General features: G+C 39.9%; 1 protein-coding gene across 1 annotated transcript in view; it reads left to right on the forward strand.

The window, feature by feature from the left end:
* The window catches only part of DENND5B (DENN domain containing 5B), a 223,163-nt gene that overhangs the window by 119,378 nt on the left and 88,574 nt on the right, over nt 1-15,211 (forward strand). Inside the window, exon 3 of the mRNA XM_068970701.1 lies at nt 2,416-3,082. Coding sequence (XP_068826802.1) covers nt 2,416-3,082 — 667 coding nt within the window. The remainder of the gene's footprint in view (nt 1-2,415; nt 3,083-15,211) is intronic.

Genomic DNA, 15,211 nt, shown 5'->3' on the forward strand with positions numbered 1-15,211 from the left:
CTCATATGCAGAGTACATCATGCAAAATGCTGGGCTGGATGGAGCACAAGCTGGAGTCAAAAGATTGCCGGGAAAAATATCAATAATCTCAGATATGCAGATGACACCACCCTTATGGCAGAAAGCAAAGAGAAACTAAAGAGCCTCTTGATGAAGGTGAAAGAGGAGAGTGAAAAAGCTGGCTTAAAACTCAACATTCAGAAAACTAAGATCATGGCATGTGGTCCCATCACTTCATGGCAAATAGATGGGGAAACAATGGAAAGAGTGAGAGACTTTTATCTTTTTGGGCTCCAAAATCACTGTGGATGGTGACTGCAGCCATGAAATTAAAAGACGCTTGCTCCTTGGAAGAAAAGCTATGACCAACCTAGACAGCATATTAAAAAGCAGAGACATTACCAACAAAGGTCCATCTAGTCAAAGCTATGGTTTCTCCAGTAGTCATGTATGGATGTAATAATTGGACTATAAAGAAAGCTGAGCGCCAAAGAATTGATGCTTTAGAACTGTGGTGTTGGAGAAGACTCTTAAGAGTCCCTTGGACTGCAAGGAGATCCAACCAGTCCATCCTAAAGGAAATCAGTCCTGAATGTTCATTGGAAGGACTGATGCTCAAGCTTTGGCCACCTGATGTGAAGAACTGACTCATTGCAAAAGACCCTGATGCTGGCAAGGATTGAAGGCAGGAGAAGAAGGGGATGACAGAGGATGAGATGACTGGATGGCATTACTGACTTGATGGACATGAGTTTGTGCAAGCTCCGGGAGTTGGTGATAGACAGAGAGGCCTGGTGTGCTCTGTCCATGGGGAGTCAGACACGATGAGTGACTGAACTGAACTAAACTGAAATCACGTCCGACTCTTCTGCAACCCCATGGTAGCCCACCAGTGCTCCTCTGTCCATGACATTTCCCAGGCAAGAATACTGGAGTGGGTTACCATTTCCTTCTCCAGGGGATCTTCCTAATCCAGGGATAAGACCTGTGTCTGCTGCTCTGACAGGCAGATTTTTTTATCACTGATCTGCCAGGGAAGTGCCTTTTAAACCATGGTAGCTCTCTCTTTTGGAGAAGGCAGTGACACCCCACTCCAGTACTCTTGCCTGGAAAATCCGTGGATGGAGGAGCCTGGTAGTCTGCAGTCCATGGGGTCGCTAAGAGTCGGACACGACTTCACTTTCACTTTCACTTTCATGTATTGGAGAAGGAAATGGCAACCCACTCCAGTATTTTGCCTGGAGAATCCCAGGGATGGGGGAGCCTGGTGGGCTGCCATCTGTGGGGTCGCACAGAGTCGACCGTGACTGAAGCGACTTAGCAGCAGCAGCAACAGCAGCTCCCTCTTCTCAATTATGTCCTCCTATTGTGTTTTTCCTAGCAGCCTATGTTTAGCCTATCACAGCGCTTCCCATAGTTTATAGTTTATATATATATATTTAATAGTCTATTGTCCTTATTGCACTGGAAACTCAGGGGAGCAGAAACTGTATTTCTCACCATTGTATCACTATCATAGGGCCTAGCTCAGAAAGGTGGTTAATAAGTGTTTGTTCACAGTTTGAATGAAAGTCATAACTCTAAAGGGAATTAAATTTTTTGGTAATGTGGGGATTTGGGAGAACTTCTAAATTTTAGAAGATCGATTATTAAATCTGAAATAAAAGAAAAGTCATAATGTATGATAAAATTATTTCTATGCAGAAAGCATATTGTAATACAGAAGTAGAAAGGAATAATAGAAAAATTAATAATGATCATGATTTTAGGATAGTTGAATTACAATTCTGTTTTTTTAGTATATTTCAAATTTTCTATAATTTTTCTTGTTTAAACTGCTTTAGACTCAATTCTAATTTTTTATGCTTTATAAAGTATCTTAAATATAGCATCTTTAAGTCTTCAGGTAATTTTATTCTCAAATTTGACTCAATCCTGGGTGGTTCCCAAGACCTGGGGCATAATCTCTGCTGGAAATAATCTGAAGTGTCTTGGTTCTACCCTTCTGCTTCAGTAAAGAAAAATCAATTTGTTTTCAACATTTATTTTTTCTAAGGATAAAGTATCATATTGTTCAAAAGAGCAAAAATTATACTTTTGTTTTGATTATTCTGTTTTAACTTTTTTCCGTTTATCAAATGAACCTTCACCTGTTTCTGTATTCCTCTGAAACATTATCAACTTTACTCTAAAAATAGTCCTTAAATATTAAATATTTGTAAAGTGTCCTTGCATATTTTGTCTTAAAGTCACTGATGCCACAGATGTCATAGATAAAGAAACTAAGGCTCAGAGAAGTTACGTGACTTAATGAAGGTCATAAGCTCAGAGAGAACTTCACAACCATTTTCCTCCCTCTGGTTTGAATTTGTTCATATATTGCCTTCTGATGCTCTTCTTCTCCTTCTTCCACAGTTGTGCATGCCTAAAGGGCTGTCTTTCAGAACACAAACGGACAACAAAGACCCTCAGTTCCACTCATTTATAATTACCCGGGAAGATGGTTCTCGTACCTACGGTTTTGTTCTCACTTTTTATGAAGAAGTTACAAGTAAGCAAATCTGCACAGCAATGCAGACACTCTACCAGATGCACAATGCAGAGCATTACAGCAGTGTGTACGCTTCATCCTCCTGCAGCATGGATTCACTCGCGAGCAGCATTGACGAAGGAGATACAACTTCCCTTTTGAAACTCCAGCGATACAACTCCTATGACATCAGCAGAGACACTCTGTATGTTTCAAAAAGTATATGTTTGATCACACCACTGCCTTTCATGCAAGCCTGCAAGAAATTCCTCATCCAACTTTACAAGGCAGTTACCTCACAGCAGCCACCACCTTTGCCTCTTGAGAGCTACATCCATAATATTCTCTATGAGGTGCCCCTTCCACCTCCAGGGAGATCACTGAAATTTTACGGTGTTTATGAACCTGTCATCTGCCAGAGGCCGGGGCTCAGTGAACTCCCCCTCTCCGATTACCCTCTCCGAGAGGTCTTTGAGCTCCTGGGCCTGGAGAACCTGGTGCAGGTGTTTACCTGTGTTCTTCTAGAGATGCAGATCCTTCTCTATTCACAAGGTAGGTCTGCCCTAAAGTTTAGGTCTCCTGAAACCAACTGCTTATGCTCTCAGCTACTGGGGTATATTATTAGAGCCAAATAATTGATGGTCAGAAGTCTTTTCTGTCTTGTGTAAAAGGAGAGGGTTTTAGGTCAGACCAGATGCCAAGAGGTTATTTCTCTTTTAGGTGACAGTGGCTGTAGAGAAAAAAAAACGGGGGGGTGGAAATATAAAAGCATTAGCTTGGCTGATTTGCATATGTTTATTTTTTTAATGGAAGTAACCTTTTTTTCCTGATTATACATATTCATTGTAAAAGAAGCATATTTCTCTTTATAATAAAAGTGAGAGAATCCTCTTACTTTTATTATACCTCTTACTACCGTGCAGACTTCGCTCGCTCTCTCTTTTTTTTTTTTTTTTTTAACGGATTAGTAAAGGTTCAAAACTCAGCTGACACTGGAAAGGGACAGACAGAATTGTTAACTCTGAAGCTTTCTAAGGTGATTACCTTTGGCTCTTTGCCTATGGGTGATTTCATGGAGTGAGAGAAGGGGTACAGGCATGTGAAGCAGACACAGTTCTCCTAGGTCTAACAGTTCCACCGAAGTTATATGGAGTTTTTGTGTTTTGTTTTTAATCCCAAAGGAAGCAAGCTATCGTTGTGATGCTTTTCATTCAAAATTCTCCCAAAACATACTTTAGAAACAAATAATTTGGGTTTTATTTTACCAGTGCATTTGCGATGACTAATGTTGAGCCTAGACTAAAGCACTGGTTCCAGTCTGAACCTGAATTTGCAGAGGAGATAGAGATGCTGTGTTTTTTGGATAGTGAATTGACAGAAAATGTAAAATAGTACCTGTGCATTGATGAGTTTTTCGAAAAATGTGGCACAGATATTTAGTTTAGCATTTTGCTAACTTGTATTTAGGCTGGCAGAACTGTAGTGCAGTCTTCTGACTGTGGCTGTCAAACTTATTTTACCAGTTTCCTTTTTTTTCTTTTCTATTTTAAATTATAAATGAGGCTGAGCCAAGTAGGCTGTATTTGTACTTCCCCATCTTGTGTGTATGTTGACACTGTTTGTGTGTTGACAGCCCTTCACGAGGTTGCATTTTCTTCAGTTTATCCTCATCATGTTCTCTGATAATGTGTTGCAGTGTCTCAGTTTTTGTTGTCGGGAAGTTCTTCTCTAATGACTAATTTAAATTCTTTCCTGTCCTTGTGCCATCACTTTCTTAGTGCTGGTCATTACCTGCATATCACCCTTTGGCATCCAAAATATTTAATATTAAGTAATTCTCTCTTCTTTTCAATGTCTTCCTTTTTTCCCTGAAAGGATTGGGATTAGAGAGTTGCTTGGAGGGGCAAGGGCTTGGAGCTTAATACTTTCAGGTTTATTAGCTTATTAGTAAAAAGAACTTTAGATCCTGAATTTTCAAGAGATCTTCCCAATCATTTAATTCCATGTCCTGTTCTACCTAGGGAAGCAATTTGGTATTGGAAGAATATTGATTTTTGAAGTGAAAACAATCATGAGTTCAAATCTCTGTTCTGTAACTTGCTAACTGAACCTTGGACAAGATACATAATCTTCCTATGTGTCAGTCAGTTCATCTTTATGGAGATAACTGGTTTTTTCCTTCCTCTCTCACTGATTCATTCTGACAAAGTGAGAAATCTGTGCTGACTAAACGATAACCAGTGTTATTGTAATTATTATCAGTTTTATCAGTCCTACATAATCCTTTATAAATTATGCACATCTTAAGTTGTGAAATTCTGACATGTTCAGTTCAGTTCAGTTCAGTTGCTCAGTCATGTCCGACTCTTTGTGACCCCATGGACTGCAGCATGTCAGGCCTCCCTGTCCATCACCAACTCCCGGAGCTTTCTCAAACTCATGTCCATTGAGTCAGTGATGCCATCCAGCTATCTCATCCTCTGTCGTCCCCTTCTCCTCCTGCCTTCAATCTTTCCCAGCATCAGGGTCTTTTCCAATGAGTCAGTTCTTCACAACAGGTGGCCAAAGTATTGGAGTTTCAGCTTGAGCATCAGTCCTTCAAATATTCAGGACTGATTTCCTTTAGGATGGACTAGTTGGATCTCCTTGCAGTCCAAGGGACTCTGAAGAGTCTTCTCCAACACCACAGTTCAAAAGCATCAATTCTTCGGGACTCAGCTTTCTTTATAGTCCAACTCTTACATCCTACATGACTACTGGAAAAACCATAGCTTTGACTAGATGGACCTTTGTCAGCAAAGTAATGTCTCTGCTTTTTAATGTCTCTGACATATTACTGCACTTAAAATATTAACTGTTAAATTGTCCAGGCATTTGTTTCAGGGTTGAGAACTTAACAAACTTTCTCTTCTACTGAAAGTCATGTTTTTTAAAGAAAAAAACCCTTCATATTCACACTTTCTGTTTTAAATAGCACTTTATGTCTTGGTGCTTTTGCACTATCTTTCTGCTCTACTTCATTAGCTTATTCCATTTAGTTTATGGAGTCTGTTGAAAAGTTACAGTTGATTAATATCTACACATTTATTTCAATTTCAAACTAAGAAAACAATATTTATTAGCATGTTTTTGTACTCAAATGAGTTTAGTTTTTTTTTTTTTTTGTAACTTGGTCTTTGATGCTGAGAAGAGTGAATCCTGAGATTGTAGAATTCTACATATATATATATTTTTAAAGTGTCATACCTTATAATTTTCTAATCATTCACAGAAATCACTTTGTATTAGGAATTATATGTTAAAATGCCTTGTACATTTTGATTTTTTCCCCCAACACTTAATCCTCTCAACAATGAGTTATTACTGCCCATGCTTTTAATGAAGGGGGAAATTAATGCTCAGGGAAGCTTAGTAACCTACCCAAGATCACATAGCTGTTGGGTAATGTGGTAGAGCTGAGAATGGGCTTGGATCTTTCTTTCTCCAGAATTCTTACCCACATGTTAGCTATATTGGACATTGCACTTAACCTCTCCTTATCTATCTCATTATTTTTTTTTTACTTTATTTTTTTTTAATTTTTTTGGCCACACTGCCCAGCATATGGGCCCTTAGTTCCCTGACCAAGGTTTGAACCCATGCCTCCTACAGTGGAAACTTGGGAGTCTTAACTACGGACCACCGGAGAAGTCCCTGTGTCTCAGTATTTATTTTTAAATCATAAATTCACCTCTGAGGGTCTTTTGTAAAGGTTCCGTATTAAATAATTGTAGATTATCTGTGTAAATGCAGATTTTAACAGTAGGAGACCCCAGTTCGATTCATGGGTTGGGAAGATCCACTGGGGAAGGAACAGGCTACCCTTTCCAGTATTCTTGGGCTTCCCTGGTGGCTCAGCTGTAAAGAATCTGCCTGCAATGTGGGAGACCTGGGTTTGATTGTTGGGTTGGGAAGATCCCCTGGATAAGGAAAGGCTACCCACCCCAGTATTCTGGCCTGGAGAATTTTATGGACTATATAGTTCATGGGGTTGCAAAGAGTCTGACATAACTGAGCAACGTTTACTTCACTTTAGTTCACTTCTCCCATTAGAGAAAGAAAGGAATGAACTAAGAGTTGTTGGGTTGATCTGTACTCTGGTGCCATTTTTCATTTCTCCTGACTGTATTTTAGGGTTTTTAATGATATCTGATCATTTCCTGTTCACTGATGTCATACAATTTTAAAACATTGCAAATGTTGAACAATTACTATGAAAACCCAAAGTGAATAAAAGTATAGATGGATTTCAGTGATGAAGATGTCTTTCTAGACTGATCTGAAATTCTTGTCCACAGCCCATATAAATCTATCCAGTCTGTTGTTTCGAAAGTGTGTTAATCACAGTCACTTTGCAGTGGTAACTGGCTAGACATTTTAAGAGAAGGAATCCAAGAGGTAAAGATTCTTTTTTAGAACCCCGAATCAGAAAAGAGTACTTTTCTTTGAGACCTACAAATACTTGGAGCAAGACAGTGGGAAGATTGGAGTCTGATCATCTTTTCAAAGAAACAGTGGAAGAATGAAAAGAATTTAAACAGCAGGGTCTAACTTTTGATACCAGTAATTAAAGTCTCAGGACATTTTTGGACCTTGCTTACGTCCTTTGATTTTTCACAATGGAAATAAGCAGTTACTCACAGCCCACGCTGCACTGGCTGCCTGTGAGCCTTCACAGTGCTCCTCTCCCTCTCCTCCCTTTGCAAACTGTGCATGAATTAACGTTTTCAGAAAGTAGAAGCTGCTTGAAATTTTCTTGAAGAAGTTGGGAGCCTTCTAAACACAGATTGCTAGTTATGCTCAACTAAACTTTATAGCTTATTTATTATGGAGCTGATAAATATAAAGCAGACTTGATATTTTGATGGCAAAAAATGGATTCCCCTGCCCAGTATCCAAAAAGCATTAGAATTTTGACAGCTTAGGCCAATATCTTTATACTATTAGTTTTACCTTGTAGTAAATGAAAACTTAATATTAAGAAATTTTTCTTAATAAATTTTTATTACATATTCAAGAAACTTGGTCAGTTATATGACTAGTACGTATCTCCTTCCAGTTTGTGTTCTTAATTTTCTTTTAGGGATCTTTTGATGAATTAAGATACTCTTAATTGTAAGTGATTAAGATGTTCTTAATCATAAATTCCAATTTATTGGTCTTCCTTGTGAATTAACTTTGTGTTCTATTTAAGAAATCCTCCTCTATTCTGAGTTCATAAAAATGGTCTACATTTTTTCTAAATGTTTTAAAGTTACGTTTAGCATGTAAGGCCTTAGTCTGTAAGAAATCGATTTTTGTTTATGTTGTGAATAAGAGATCAAACTTAATATTTTAGAAATATCTGTAACTAGATATTCTATGATAGTTATTAGATAAACCATTCTTCTTCACTCTGATCTGCAGTGCCACTTCTGTCTTGTATAAGTTTCTGTATATGAAGTTCCTGTATGTATTTCTGGACAGTCAGTTTATTCTGCCAGTTTTTCGGTCCCTGTACTAAATCACACTGTTGTAATTACTACGGCTTTACAGTAAGTCTCAGAATCTTGTAGGATAGTTCTCTTCACCACCTCTTTTTTATTGAAGTTTCATTGAATCTAGTTTTGAGACAATTAACATATTTAGAGTATTATCCTCCCCTTCATGAAAATGGTATGTCTCTCCATTTATAAGGGCTTTCTCTAGTGTCTCTAGGTAAAGATTTATGACAACAAAGTAAATGACAAGGTACAAATAATGATGGTTTTATTTCTTAATTTTCTATCTTTGTCACCTTTTTTTTCTTGTCTTATAGTCCTAACTAGGCTTTTCAGTACTGTGCAGAATGGAATTGATAGTAGCAGACATCCCTGTCTTTTTCCTGATGTTAAAAAGAATCCTTTTAATGCTTCACTCTTAACATTTGCTATGGTGTTTCTGGTAAATATCTTGTACTAGATTAAAGACTTTTCATTTATCCCTAGAATGTTCAAAGTTTTTAAAAATCATGAATGCATGTTGTATATTATTGAACATTCTTTCTGCATCAAGTAAGGTGATCTTGTTTTTCTCACTTTAATCATTTAGTAAGATGAAAAATGTACATTCCACCCTTATATTCCTGTGACCAACCTGCCTTGGTCATGGTTTTCACTTATGGCTTGCTGATATTTTGATTAGAAGTTTTGCATCTATGTATTTGATTGATTTGGGTTATTTTTATTTCTTGTACTATCTTACCTGGTTTTTGGTATTAAGATTATTCTAGCTCCAGAACTCTTGCCTGGAAAATCCCATGGACAGAGGAGCCTGGTAGGCTGTGGTTCATGGGGTTGTGAAGAGTTGGACACGAGTGAGCGACTTCCGTTTCACTTTTCACTTTCATGCATTGGAGGAGGAAATGGTAACCCACTCCAGTGTTCTTGCCTGGAAAATCCCAGGGATGGGGGAGCCTGGTGGGCTGCCGTCTATGGGGTCACACAGAGTCGGACACGACTGAAGTGACTTAGCAGCAGCAGCAGCTTCATAGAATGAGTTGAAAAGTATTCCATTTTGCTCTGGAAGATAAAATGGACAAGAATTCATTTAAGATTGTTATTGTTTGATCCATGACTATTTGAGGGAACCTGTCAGTCTGTTTGGTCTTGTTGGAAAGATGTTAAGTACCAGAGCAGTATCTTTAATGGTTTATTTAGGTTTTTCTATATCAGTAACCTCAGATATGCAGATGACACCATTCTCTTGGCAGAAAGCAAAGAACTAAAGAGCTTCTTGATGAAAATGAAGGAAGAGAGTGAAAAAGCTGCCTTAAAACTCAACATTCAGAAAACTAAGATTTTGGCATCTGGTCCCATCACTTCATGGCAAATAGATGGGGAAACAGTGGAAACAGTGAGAGACTTTATTTTCTTGGGCTCCAAAATTACTGCGGATGGTGACTGTAGCCATGAAATTAAAAGATGCTTGCTCCTTGGAAGAAAAGGTATGACCAACCTAGACAGCATATTAAAAAGCAGAGACATTACCAACAAAGATCCATCTAGTCAAAGCTATGGTTTTTCCAGTAGTCATGTAGGATGTGAGAGTTGGACTATAAAGAAAGCTGAGCACCAAAGAATTGACGCTTTAGAACTGTGGTGTTGGAGAAGACTCTTGAGAGTCCCTTGGACAGCCAGGAGAGCCAACCAGTCAGTCCTAAAGGAAATCAGTATTCCCTTTGAATATTTCCTTTGAATTCAGGGAATCAGTATTCCCTGACTATTCACTGGAAGGACTGATACTGAAGCTGAAACTCCAATACTTTGGCCACCTGATGCAAAGAACTGACTCAGATGGTTGGATGGCATCACTGACTCAGTGGACATGAGTTTGAGTAAACTCCAGGAGTTGGTAATGGACAGGGAGGCCTGGCGTGCTGCAGTTCATGAAGTTGCAAAGAGTTGGACACGACTGACTGAACTGAATTGAAGTGATTTCTCCTCTCCCATCTCCCTCCCACTCCTCCTCTGTCATCATTATCATCATCATCGTCACTATCATCAACTGTGGACAAAAGTCAAACATTTTTGTTATACCACAGACCATTCCCTGGCCTTTGACTGTGATCCCTTATAGCACAAGGATCTTAACAGTTAAGACAATGTTGGCATATTACTGGTCCCATTGTTATTACTGTTTAGTTCAGTCTGTCATCCTGTTGTATGAAAATGTCTCCCAGGGCATTGCCCTGGGAAGCACAGAGGTATCTGTATAGTAGTTGAGTGTGATCACACGCTTGCAAAGGCATATAAGTCAGCCCTTTATGCTTTTGTCTGTCTTGCCCTTTTAGACAGCAGATGTTTCACCTGCCTGTTCTAACTCTAAGTGAAGCCATTACTGTGAGGGTGATAAACAGCATCGTATGTCCGTTTGATGTGGTATCTCTTTACCCACTGTTGGACTCTGTGTGCTGTGAAGCATGTTGTGTCCCATACTCTGAAAATGTGTAACTTGTCAGCCCACATTGGTAGAGTATCTTCTGTTCCACTCCTCTCCTAGTATTTTAAGCATTTGCATCTAGTTCAGACTGCAAAGCCCAGTCTGAAGCATCTATTCCTGGTAGGACCCATTTACAGCCCTCCTACCAGGGCCGCTGGCATTAATCCAGTGTAATCTACTTGCTGGCTATGTGTAGCAGGGCCTTCCCCTCTGGGGAATCTTCCCCATAGCCATCTGCAGCCTCTGTCTCTCTTGTTAGCAGACAAAATAGTTGTTGTTGGCAGTTTGTGCCTCAGAGGCTATAAGAAGATTATGTATAGATTCAGCCCATCTCTGCATTGCTGAAGTCTCTAGGTGGGCATTTCGAGGGAGTGTACCAAAAGGTCCACTTCAGGGTCACAGTTACCTCCCAAACCTGAAAGTGGGTTCTTCTGATGAGCATTAGCATGTCCTATTTAATGTGGTCCATGGATTCCCAGAGGGATTTCCATATGGCTGCAGCTTACACAGACATCCTTTTAGTAGTCCAGTTTTCCACTGTGCATGAGTCAGTAAAAACCTAAGCATATGTACTTTTGGATTTCCCAGGTGACTCAGCAGTAAAGAATCTGCCTGCAATGCAGGAGGCACAGGAGCTGCAGGTTTGATCCTTGGGTCAGGAGATCCCCTGGAGGAGGGCATAGCAACCCACTCCAGTATTCTTGCCTGGAGAATCCATGGACAGAGAAGCCTGGCGGGCTATAGTCCACGGGGCCACAGAGAGTTGAACACAACTGAAGCGACTTAGCACACACACACGCATGAACTTTTACCATTGTTTAGTTCGTCCATCACTGCTAAGAAAACAGCATGCAAGTCAGTCCACTGAGCCCATTTGTGTTTACCTGCTTCAATCAAAGTAATGGCCATTCACCTTGAATCTGTCACCCATAACCAAGAAGCTCTGTGTTGGTCAGTTGAGAAATATTTATGCTGTCCAAGTGACAATATAATCTGGTACCTCCTCACTCAGTTCTCTGGGAAAAAAAGCTCTTGGTTGTATCTCCTTGTATTTTCCTCCTAACAAGATTCTATATAAACTCTTATGTGCATTGTCTTCCTCATTATAGTGTTTTTCTGATCACCCAAGACACCGTGATTATATAGGGTTTCAGTATCATTTTGTCTTTCAGTTTATAGGGGCAATTTAGACTAACGTGCAGTAGCAGGCTAGTGATTGCCTCTCAAATGGAAGTTCTCCAGTCCAGAATCCCAGTTGTTTTTTGTCACTGGGAGTCAATCACAGGCTCTTGCCCTAAGTGCCAGTCTGTGTTCTCTGTAGAGCTGCTGTACAGAGTTTGTCTACAGACTCCAGCTTCTTGTCTGCAACACTTTATTGGCTTAGGCAGTCTTGTTCTCATTTAGCATGATGTCCAATTAATATTGTTTGGAGGGCACTTGACATGCCATCTGTTTTATGTTGGGAGAAGACATAGTATGTTTAGTATAGTAGCTATCTTTAGTATAGTATCTATAGATAGTATCTGTCCTGTTTAGACATAGTATCTATTCCTATAAACCACTGAAGTAAGCCTGTGGACAACTCTACACATGGGCTTCACCAGATGGTCAGTACTGAAATCAGATTGATTATATTCTTTGTAGCTGAAGATGGAGATGCTCTATACAGTGAACAAAAACAAGATCTGGAGCTGACTGTGGCTCACATCACCAGCTCCTTATTGCAAACTTCAGGCTCAAATTGAAGAAAGTAGTGAAAACCAGTAGGCCATTCAGTGAATGTGAAAGTGTGAGTTGTTCAGTCATGTCCAACTCTTTGTGACCTCATGGGCAGAAGACCCCATGGACTGTAGCCTGCCAGGCTCTCCTGTTCATGGGATTCTCCAAGCAAGAATACTGGAGTGGGTTGCCGTTGGCTTTTTTAGGGGATCTTCCCTATCTGGGAATCAAACCTAGATCTGCTGCATTGCAGGCAGATTCTTTACCATCTGAGATAGCAGGGAAACCCCCAAAACATATGGGATTAAAAAAAAAGAATACTGGAGTGGGTTGCCATTCCGTTCTCCAGGGGGTCTTCCCAACCCAGGGATCAAACCTGGATCTCCTGCATTGTAGGCAGATTCTTTACTGTCTGATCCACCAGGAAAGCCTAGGCCATTCAGATACGACCTAAGTCAAATCCCTTATCATTATACAGTGGAGTTTGAGTAGATTCAAGGAATTAGACCTGGTAAAAAGAGTGCCTGAAGAACTGTGGACAGAGCTTCATAACATTGTGCAAGAGGTAGTGATCAAAACCATCCCCAAGAAAAAGAAATGCAAAAAGTCAAAGTGGTTGTTGAGGAGGCCTTACAAATAGCTGAGAAAAGAAGAGAAACAGAAGGCAAATAGAAAGGGAAATATATACCCAACTGAATGCAGAATTCCAGAGACTAGCAAAGAAAGATAAGAAAGCCTTCTTAAGTGAACAATGCAGAGAAATAAAGGAAAACAATACAATGGGAAAAAATAGAGATATTTTCAAGAAAATTGGAGATACCAAGGGAACATTTCATGGAAAGATGGGCACAAAAAAAAGGGTAGAAATGGCAAGGACCTAACAGAAGAAGAAATTAAGAAGAGGTAGCAAGAATACACAGAAGAACGGTACAAAAAATGTCTTAATGACCCAGATAACCACAGTGGTGCAGTCACTCACATAGAGCCAGACATCCGGGAGTGTGAAGTCAAGTGGGCCTTGGAAAGTATCACTATGAGCAAAGCTAGTGAAGGGGATGGAATTCCAGTTGAGCTATTTCAAATCCTAAAGGATGATGCCTTTAAAGTGTTGCACTCAATATGCCAGCAAATTTGGAAAACTCAGCAGTGGCCACAGCACTGGAAAAGGTCAGTTTTCATTCCAATACCAAAGAAAAGCAATGCCAAAGAATGTTCAAATTACTGTATAGCTGCACTCATTTCATATACTACCAAGATTATGCTCAAAATCCTTCAAGCTTTGTTTCAGCAGTCCATGAATGGAAAACTTCCAGATGTACAAGCTGGATTTAGAAAAGGCAGAGGAACCAGAGATCAAATTGCTGACAACTGCTGGATCATAGAAAAGGCAAGAGAATTCATGAAAAACATCTACTTCTGCTTCATTAACTATGCTAAAGCCTTTCACTGTGTGGATCACAATAAACTATGGAAAATTCTTCTAGAGATGGAAATACCACCTTACTGCCTCCTGAGAAATGTGAATGCCAATTAAAAAGCAGTAGTTAGAACCAGACATGGAACAACAGACTGGTTCAAAATTGGGAAAGGAGTACATTGAGCCCACCCTGCTTATTTAATTTCTATGCAGAGTACATCATGCTAAATTCTGGGCTGGATGACTCACAAGCTGGAATCAAGATTGATGGGAAAAATATCAACAACCTTAGATACGCAGATGATACCACTCTAATGGCAGAAAGTGAAGAGGAACTAACGAGCCTCTTGATGAAGGTGAAAAAGGAGAGTGAAAAAGCTGGCTTCAAACTCAGCATTCAGAAAGCAAAGATCATAGTATCTAGTCCCATGACTTTATGACAAATAAGATGGATGAAAAGTGGAAACAGTGACAGACTTTATTTCCTTGGGCTCCAAATTCACTGTGGGTGGTGACTGCAGCCATGAAATTCAAAGACTCTTGCTCCTTGGAAGAAAAGCTATGACCAACCTAGACAGCATATAAAATGGAGAAACATCACTTTGCAAAAAAGGTCCATATAGTTTTTCCAGTAGTCATGTATAGATGAGAGAGGTGGACCATAAAGAAAGCTGAGCACAGAAGAATTGATGCTTTTGGATTCTGCTGCTGGAGAAGACTCTTGAGAGTCCCTTGGACTGCAAGCAGATCAAACCAGTTAATCTTAAGGAAATCAACCCTGAAAATTCCTTGGAAGGACCAGTGCTAAAGCTGAAGCTCCAATACTTTGGCCACCTGATATGAAGAGCTGACTCATTGGAAAAGGCCCTGATTCTGGAAAAGATTGAGGGCAAGCGGAAAAGATGGCAACAGAGAATGAGATGGTTGAATGGCATCACTGACTCAATGGACATGAGTTTGAACTAACTCTGGGAGACAGTGAAGGACAGGGAAGCCTGGCATGTTGCATTCCATGGGGTGTCAGAGAGTTGAACACAGCTTAGAGACTGAACAACAACAACAAAGCCTGTTGAAAGATTCCAGTTTTCACCCAGACTTTAACCTTAATCCAGTCAACCTTAACTTTTTTCATATTCTCTCAATCTAATTGTAGCCTGTGTTAAGACTTCACCAGAGGGTTTTGGTATCATAGCGCATGCCGTCCCATCCAAGTAAAGGAGTCCCAGAAACTTCTCTTCCCTGATCATTTTGGCCAGCAGGGGGTTTGAGCCAAGAGACTTTGGTCCTTCTTGTCAGTCTTCACCTCAGATAATCTGCCTGTTACCCTGTATGGTTTCTCATTATAATCTTTGCTTTCCCTGTGTCTTAAATTTGTCCAAACTGGGGTAGATAGACTCAACTAGTTTAACGCCATTTTATACAGGGATACTAGCAGGGTCCCTGGAGAAGGCAATGGCTCCCCACTCTAGTACTCTTGCCTGGAAAATCCCATGGACGGAGGAGCCTGGTGGGCTGCAGTCCTTGGGGTCGCTAGGAGTTGGACACAA

Source organism: Capricornis sumatraensis, chromosome 4 (genome assembly GCF_032405125.1).
Source record: "Capricornis sumatraensis isolate serow.1 chromosome 4, serow.2, whole genome shotgun sequence".
Classification (NCBI taxonomy): Eukaryota; Metazoa; Chordata; class Mammalia; order Artiodactyla; family Bovidae; genus Capricornis; species Capricornis sumatraensis.